An 8,973-nucleotide genomic window follows, 5' to 3' on the forward strand; every position below is an offset into this window, starting at 1 on the left:
ATACAAATGCTTCTGCTCAGCAGGGTGAGGAGTTCTACAGAAAAAGCAAGGCACTTGGCTAACAGGTGAAGTACATGGTCATGGATTACCAGAAAGAAAGGACAGAAAGTGAGGCTGAGCAGGAAGACTTATCTCTATGAACTGGACATAGAGATATATGTCACTGCCGAGCTGGAGGAAGGAAGGGTGATGCTCTGGGATCTTGAGGGACAGGAGCTAAAAGTACATTATGGTAGTGTGCCAAGGCACAGATTGCTGAAGGGAACTTTCTCTGGGTAATGTTATTTTTGGAGAAAAGACACCAAAAAAAAGGGGTCTCTCACTGATGGAAAAACTGTTTGAACTCTGATGCCATTATGGAGGCAGGAGAATGATGGGTAAATAGAAGAGATTCTGATTTCCATAGCCCAGGATTTCCTCCCTTCCCGTTCTCTTCTGCTTCCTCAATCTACCAGTCTTCATAGTGGGTAAGATAACACCTATGTTCACCCTGAGTCACAAGAGGTATTCCAAGTAATGCTTTCCATTTTCTCAGAGGACAGAAATATCAAGAGCAAGTTTAGAGAAGGCAGAAGGAAGTTTTACCAGATAGCAATGTTAAAAACAAACAGATGAAATAGTTTATCCAAACAACTGTAAAAGAGGGAAAATATTTTTCCCTTTATCCTTCTAGGTTTTTGGCTGAGGCCTCCCTCTAGTTAAAGATTATTGGGAGAAAAATAAGCAAAATTTAATAATGTATATACCTCCTGTATACATGGGACTTACCCTGGAAAAGTGAGTAACTCCTTGAAATGGCCCAAACTATCACCTTAAATGCCTTCTTTGGATAAAGACAAAGGAAGATGTTGGAGGGTTGGGTGGGTAGGAGGGAGGGCTTCTAATGGGAGGTTCCCAGGGAAAGCACAGTAAACAAGGGAATGGTTGTTATGCAGGTTTACATCTTCTTTGTCTTCTGCCTTCTTTTTTGATAAGAGTTTCCAAAGATTTCCTCATTCTCCTCTTCTAGGTCTCCCTTATAAATGTAAATGTCTCACAGGTCACTGTAAGGATCCCAAAAGTAATGTCTACTCAGCTTTCAGAGATTGTTCTATGTCTGCTGTTTCTTAGAAATAATCAGTTCAAGATAATCGTTAAACCAAACAGGAGTGTTTGGGGATGGCAGATTCTGCTCCCGTTCACATTCATCAATATGAGCTTAAACAGTTTTACAGAAACCTACTAGCTGATACAATGGATCCAATTGCTTTATGCACCAAGAGGATATTTTTCCTTAATCCAACCCTATGAAACTGTTCCCACAGAGATGATCCTACCTATCATTGCAGTCTTTCCCAGAAAGTGTTTCCTAGGCCAGTCTTTTATTTTTTTATTTTTTATTTTTTATTTTATTTTGTAAAAAGATTTACTTATTTATTTTGGTGGGGAGGGGCAGAAGGAGAGGGAGAGGGAGATAGAATCTAGAGCAGACTCCCCGCTGAGCACAGAGCCCAACATGGGGTCTTGATCTCAGGACCTTGAGATCATGACCTGAGCCAAAATCAAGAGTTGGATGCTTAACCAACTGAACTACCCAGGCACCCCTAGGTTAGTCTTTTAGTATGAGTTCTTTTGACAGATATCTGAGCACCAGTTTTACCCATTTAGCTCATGTACAGTCCTTTCCAACAAGGTCCCTGCACCCATCTGATCTAAAAGTTCCTTCTTAGGGCGCTTAGATTCTGAAGACAGTCTTTATCTTTTCCCACTCCTTTATCTCAGTTTACTTCTCTACGGTTTCCTTGGCTCAAAAGAGTCAATTGGCATATTGGAATTGCTTTGTACATTTACTGGTCTTAGCTTTGTCTTTTTCTCCTAACCTTATGGCATCCAATGATGTCTTACAGTAATCTTTTCTCCACAGCTCTTCTTTCCAACAGCCATAAAGTACCCCTACACCTTCCTGCTGCAAAGGCATAACTGCTTTCTACACAGATAAAGAAGACTTTGGGTTAAAACTAATGAGAACTTCATGCTCTCAACTCACCAGTTGACAAGAGATGACAAGCTAGGAGCTAAAACAAGCAAAAGTGATAAAACATTTTAAAACTCATTTCCCAGCTAGCTCCCTTTCCCCGGGTCTTCTTCGATGATCTATCAGAGTGACTTCAAGTAGTCATAGAACATTTACTCAAATCCTTATGTTGTCCACTTTTCACAGATTTGGCAAAGAACTCTGGTCTTGAGACTGCCTCCTCCAGTCATGTTTTTGGTTACTAACTCCATTCAAGTCCCCTTCTTATTCATCCTCATGGGCATCCTTGGCTTTGAGGTTTTCCATACCTGGATTTCCATCCCTTTCTGTTGTCTCTACACAGTCTCCATCATGGACAATATCACCATTCTTGCTGTCATCAGGACAGAGCCCTCCCTACATGAGCCCATGTACTTGTTCCTCTCTATGTTGGCTCTAACAGACCTGGGGCTTACCCTAACCACTTTGCCTACAGTCATGGGGGTCCTCTGGTTTGGTGCCTCAGAGATCAACTTTGAGGCTTGTTTTTTCCAGTTCTTCTTCCTCCATGGATTCTCCTGTATGGAGTCTTCTGTGTTGTTGGCCATGTCCTTTGATCCCTATGTGGCCATCTGCCACCCCCTCCATTATGTCTCCATCCTCACCAACCAAGTAATCAGCAGAATAGGGGTAGCCATCATTTGCTGCTGTGTTCTGGCTGTTCTTCCCCCATTGTTCCTGCTAAAAAGGCTTCCCTTCTGTGGCTCCCACCATCCCTCCCACTCTTACTGCCTCCATCAAGACATGATTCGTCTGGTGTATGCTGACACCACTGTCAGTAATTGGTATGAATTTGTTCTAGCTCTGGTCATTATTACATTGGACCCCCTGCTCATTGTGTTTTCCTAAGCACTCATCCTGAGAAGTGTCTTGACAATCAGCTCCTGGGTTGAAAGACTCCGGCACTCAATAACTGTCTATCCCACATTCTGGCTGTTTTGGTCCTCTATGTGTCCATGGTGGGATTGTACATGACTCACCACTTTGCCAAGCATGCCCCTCCAATTGTACATGTCATATTGGCCAATATTTATCTACTAGCACCTCCTGTGATGAACCCCATTATCTACAGTGTTAAAACAAAACAGACCCACTGAGGCATTTTTCACCTCTTTTGTCATAGACAATTGCAGTAGAGTGTGGAGAAGTGGACTGTGGGTACTATTCCTTAAAGAAAATTGGGGAACTTGGAAAGTTATGGTTTGGGTGTTCAGTCATGTATGAATCATAAAACAGGAATGGGCATTAAATACATTTATTGTGCTCCCTGAATTGGTAATTTATTTATTTATTTATTTAAAGATTTTATTTATTTATTTGACAGAGAGAGATAGAGTGAGAGAGGGAACACAAGCAGGGGGAGTGGGAGAGGGAGAAGCAGGCTTCCCGCAGAGCAGGGAGCCCAATGCGGGGCTTGATCCCAGAACCCTGGGATCATGACCTGAGCCGAAGGCAGACACTTAATGACTGAGCCACCCAGATGCCTCCCTGAATTGGTAATTTAAACTAAGCTGAACCATCTACCCATCATGTAACTGCTCCATTTACATGAGATTTTTGTATACCGACTTCCTCAAAGCTATAATTTTCAACTGTATTGTATGGATGGAGGTTTGTCCTGCAAAACAGACCACCCCAACCTGCATGTACACAGGCAGGCTAAAAATGTTATGAGATTCTTGCTGCATAAGTGACCTTGGGAGCCTGGTTAGTTGACATTATCTGGCTTCCAGGTCATAATTGGTCCTTCTGGTCTGGACACCAAGAGCTGTAAATCTTGCCTTATATCTTCTCCAGCCCCAGGTTAGGCTGGCCCCCCAGAATGGAATCTGGAAGGTAAGGCAAGCACACATGGCCTGGGCTCCTTGAACACATAAAGACATGATAACATAGAAATGCAGTTTGCTCCAAACTGCACATAGGCAAACAAATGTTTAACTTCAGACCCTGCCATCTGCCCTATAATTATGGCCCTTATGGAGATGGTCAGTTGGAAGTCTCACCTGAGGGGAGGATGTTCCACCCGGCCTCTCTATCAGGACTCCAGCCTGGCTGTCTCCACCCCTGGGGCTTCCCCAGCTAATGAGGTTGGATGCTGTAAGTACCCCATCTGATGTAACTGTCTTATTCTCCTTTACTGCTTACTATTGCCCTCATCTATGCTCAGATTTCCCTTTTCCTCTTTCTGTTTCTATTAGATATTTATAATATTAATAAAGTGGTTTTTTTCCTCCTTGGAAACTGAGAGTATGGGTGCTGTGAATCTTTTGTTTAGAACATCAACTTTTTCTTTTTGCTTTCATTTACTCATGAAATTTTTAAACTACTAATTCTATTTAGCCAATACTATTTTTATCTATCAGTTAACATGAGTTCATGGCTTCCTGGATTATAACTGTAAGATTCTCTGTCAGACATGTTTTTCACTGCTTCTGGCTTTATCATATTCTGCCTTTGCTGGGTAAAAAGACTCTTATGGGGGGAGGAGCAAGATGGCAGAGGAGTAGGAGACCTAAATTTTGTCTGGTCCCAGGAATTCAGCTAGATAGTGATCAAACCATTCTGAACACCTATGAACTCAATAGGAGATTGAAGAAAAGAATAGCAGCAACTCTCTGAACAGAAAAGCGACCACTTTTTGTAAGGTAGGACATGCAGAGAAGTGAATCTGAGGCAATCTTCAGGAAGATAGGTGACGGGGGAGGGGGCCTTCGTCAGCCACTACTGGCAAGTGATAGAGTGGTGGAGCACAAAATCAGAACTTTTAGAAGTTGACTCCACTGAGGGACATCACTCCAGTGGCTAAGCCGGAGGTAGAGCCCTCGCTGGGACATTGTGGTCTCAGGGCCCTCGGTGTCACAGAAAGACCAGGGGTGCCTGAGTGCAGCAGAGCTCTCAAGTATTGTAGCAGGGAAGCCAGCTGCAAAGATGGAGCCAAGGAGTGGGCTCTCAGCTTGGGGTTGCCATGAATCGTGATCCACAGCACAGTCAGGCCACTGCTCTTCCAGCAGGGACCCAAAAAGCAGCAGATCTGGGGAGACTCCCCTTCCTCCCTCGGGAGGAGCAGCATGGGAGCACACTGCAGGAATCTGCTGGGCTTGGAGACTCCACACGGGGTCGTGTGCCAGAGATAGAAACGCTCAGTCACAGTCCAGGTGAGCACGGAGTGCGGCTGGAGACCAGGGGAGATGGCTCACTGATGAGTGGGGTCTCAGGTTCTCAGCTCCACCAGGGTGGAGATTAGGAGGCTGCCATTTTCTTTCCCATCCTCCAAAGCTGTATGGAGAGCTTGCAGGGGACAAGAGCTCTCCAGAGCAAGCCTGAGCAGATGACAGCCCAGCCCCCGGCAAGGGCGGGGCAAGTCCGCCTCGGGCAAAGACATTTGAGAACCACTGCAACAGGCCCCTCCCCCAGAAGATCAGCAAGAACAGACAGCCAAGACCAAGTTTACCGATCAATGAGAACAGCAGAACTCCAGCGCTAAGGGAATACAGCACACAGAATTCATGGCTTTTTTTTTTTTTTTTAAAGATTATCTATCTATTTATTTGACAGAGAGAGACACAGTGAGAGAGGGAACACAAGCAGGAGGAGTTGGAGAGGGAGAAGCAGACTCCCCGCCGAGCAGGGAGCCCAATGTGGGGCTCGATCCCAGGACCCTGGGATAATGACCCGAGCCGAAGGCAGACGCTTAACGACTGAGCCACCCAAGTGCCCCAATTCATGGCTTTTTTCCCATGATTCTTTAGTCTTTCAAAGTTAATTTTTTAAATTTTCTTTTTTTAAAATTTTTCATTTACCTTTTTCAACCAAACCTTACCAATCCCTTTTTTAAAAAATCTTTTTTATTTTTCATTTTCAGAGTCATATTCTAACCCTTCATATTAGTTAACCTTATTTTTGGTGTATATATATATATAAGTTGTCCTCTCTTTAAAATTTTGGGATGCAGTTTCTTCTAACAGAATGAAATATACCCTAAATCTCTAGTGTATGGCTTTATTCTAGTCTTCTGCATGATCACATTCTCTCCTTTTTTTTTAAATCCTCTTCTTTCTTTTTTCAACCAACTTTGTATTTTATCAATTCCTTTTAAAAAATCTTTTATAATTTTCATATGTACAGTCATATGCCATCCCTTTATCATATTTACCTTTATTTTTGTACATATATGAGTTTTTCTTTCTTTAAAATTTTGGGAGGCACTTTCTTCTAACAGACCAAAATACACCCAAAATCTAGTGTGTGGCACTGATGTATTCACCAGCCTGATCATATTTGATCATATTCTTTTTTTTTCTTTTTCTTTTTTCTTTCTTTCCCTTTCTTTGACCACTTGGTCAATGATTAATGAAATAATTGCCCTTGTTTAGGAAATTCATTTCTTATTTGCAAGTAATTGAAGAAACAAATTCATCGAAAAGAGGCTATAGGGGGGAAACAAAAATGGGAGAACCAGGGAAGAGATTAAAGTAATACCTCTATTTATCTATACAAAAGAACTACAAATGACTGCAATCCACCTAGACATTTATTTTTCTTAAAAATCTGTTTTATGAATCAACATAAGCATATCATTTCCTTGGGTGTATGTTACTGTCATCACAAAATTTAGTTTCCTGTAGATCTCATATAGGTTTATCTATGGTAAAATGCAGGGTACCAAAAGCAACCTATTTGCAACAATATATCCCAGGAAACACTGCAAATATGTTTTGTATTCATAAGCAAGGTGGACTTCAGAGTGGTCTGTTGGACCAATGCACCAGCCCATAAGTGAATCTCCATCAGGACAGGTTGGTGAAATCGGAAATTTAGCTTATCATCACTGAATACTTAAAAAAAAAAAAAGAACTTGTATGGAGTTACTATTGGAGAACTTCATGATAAATAAAAAATTCACTAGTGCTTATTGAGATGAATAATCAGCATGTAGTTACAGGACGTCTAAGGCTTATAAGAACATATATTAGGAAAAAGCCTTTGCCGGTATTATCCTTGCTCTTCCAAAGAATTTTATATTAGCTATAATTTAAAGAATAATCTACCATAAGGATATTGAATTTGAGTTAGAAAATGAAAGGCTAATCATGCATTCCTCTGGATGAAAGACAAAATCCAGTCTTATAAATCATCAGAAATAAAGTCAGAAATATTAGAGTGATACATTGAAAAACCCTAACCTGATCTAAAAAGTCAGCAGATTATTCCTCTTCCAAATATAAAATGAACTAATGGCAAGTGAAAGGCAGATGAATTCATTCCATTAATTAATAAATAATTGCTGGATTCTTTCTCAGGAGATGCAGATGTTTATAAGGTAAATGAAAGGAGATGAGTTTATACTTATTAGGTTTTATATTAAATTAGATATTCAGAGCTATTAGAAATGTTTAAAGGACCAGGGGTCTCTACATCCAATTAAAGAATGTCAGTCAATTTTTTATTTTATAGCCTAAATCTGCAGAAATTATCATTGTTATGAATAAGCTCATAGACAAAATTTATTTTTATAGGAAATTTAGAAGTTTATGCCCCTATAGTTCTATTGCTTGTCACCAAGCTGACAGGTGGTAGGGATGGTAAAGAAGCACCATAAACATGAGTGAGATGAGATGGACCCTTCAGAGGAAAAATTTAAAAGATGGGATCTGCATGGACTAGGGTGGAATGCTGAAGACGGACAGATAATAGAATCGAACTCCATATAAAAAAGAAGGCTTTTGACATCAACACAGGCTTGCTTAACAAATAGCAAACAATTCCCAGGAAAAAGACTCCTCTGAATCCTTAGTGAAGGTATTTAGAATGCCTGAACATTACCTTCATATATGTTATAAATATTATGGGGTATAAATAGGACTTAAACTGTGTGACACTGAGGCTCTGAACCATTGCTGGGGAATGGTAGGTAAGGCCAGAGGAAAATATTTTAACTCAAAAGATAAGATATTGTTACTGATGAGGCCGTCTGAATATCTTCAAAACACATATTCTCATGAAGATTGAGCTCTGCGACCCAGAAGGAGACAGGCCCTGACGGTATGATCCTTGTCAGGAGCACTACATCAAAGAAAGGTTTTCATTACATGAGATGGGAGGTTCTTCCAAATCTGAGATATTATGCTACAGTGAATCCTATACTTCACAGGCAGTGTTGCAGGAAATATGAAAGGAATGAATAAAGTTTGGAAAACACATGCATGACAAGACCCTAATGGCCCCTTAAGGAAATGGTGTCCTGCTCACCTCCTTCCAGTGCCCCCAAACTTGGCTGCTTGGAGTGTTGGTTGATATGGGCTAACAGCTGCTCCCATTCTCTAGTGACTTGTCCTATGTCTCACCTGGAAAGTTATCCTGACTGAGGCATCTTGCAGCAAATGACCTTCTACCGGTTCTAGAGAAAGTGGTGCTTCCTGGAATGGAGTTACACACAAGGATGGGGAGCTCTGTGGATGAGAGGGTAAATCTTCCCACTGATGAAACATAGGGAAAGCTTGAAATCACGTGGATTATCTCAGGTGCTCCCTACGTTACCTCATTTTCAGTTCAAAATATGGCTTTCCCAAATCAAGTCATCCTTAAGTATGCATTTAATACAGAGTTTTCAGGGAAAGGAAATTCAGACTCAACTCATTCTCAGAGACTGACTCCTAATCATGACTTCCCAAATCCTACTGACTTTCAGACTTATGGGCAGAGGAGAGTTCAGGAGGAACTTAACTGAACTTGAAATGTCAGAAACCAAAATGTGACCTACATGGTTTACCACATTGCACCCATCCTCATTTTAAAGTCTCACAATTGGGCTAGGCTCCAAGACAAATTTAGAAAACAAAGCTAAGACGAGAGTTCATCAGATCCTTATCCATGTCAGAATGTGAATACAGTCCTTTCTACTAAAGTATGAATTATCAGAG

The 8,973-nt window shown here is 41.2% G+C and overlaps 1 protein-coding gene across 1 annotated transcript; it reads left to right on the forward strand.

Annotated features, from left to right (window-relative positions):
* The first annotated feature begins 2,211 nt into the window (after window positions 1–2,211).
* LOC118004176 (olfactory receptor 51Q1-like) lies at window positions 2,212–2,902 on the forward strand. The gene has a single exon (XM_034995391.1). It carries the CDS (start codon window positions 2,243–2,245, stop codon window positions 2,900–2,902), a length of 660 nt encoding a protein of 219 aa, XP_034851282.1. The 5' UTR covers window positions 2,212–2,242.
* Window positions 2,903–8,973: the final 6,071 nt, after the last annotated feature.

Source organism: Mirounga leonina, unplaced genomic scaffold (assembly GCF_011800145.1).
Source record: "Mirounga leonina isolate KUSES-001 unplaced genomic scaffold, KU_Mleo_1.0 Mir_92, whole genome shotgun sequence".
Taxonomy (NCBI): Eukaryota; Metazoa; Chordata; class Mammalia; order Carnivora; family Phocidae; genus Mirounga; species Mirounga leonina.

Coding starts and splice junctions, on each gene's coding strand:
- LOC118004176 (XM_034995391.1), top strand. CDS start 2,243: ATGTTTTTGGTTACTAACTCCATTCAAGTCCCCTTCTTATTCATCCTC.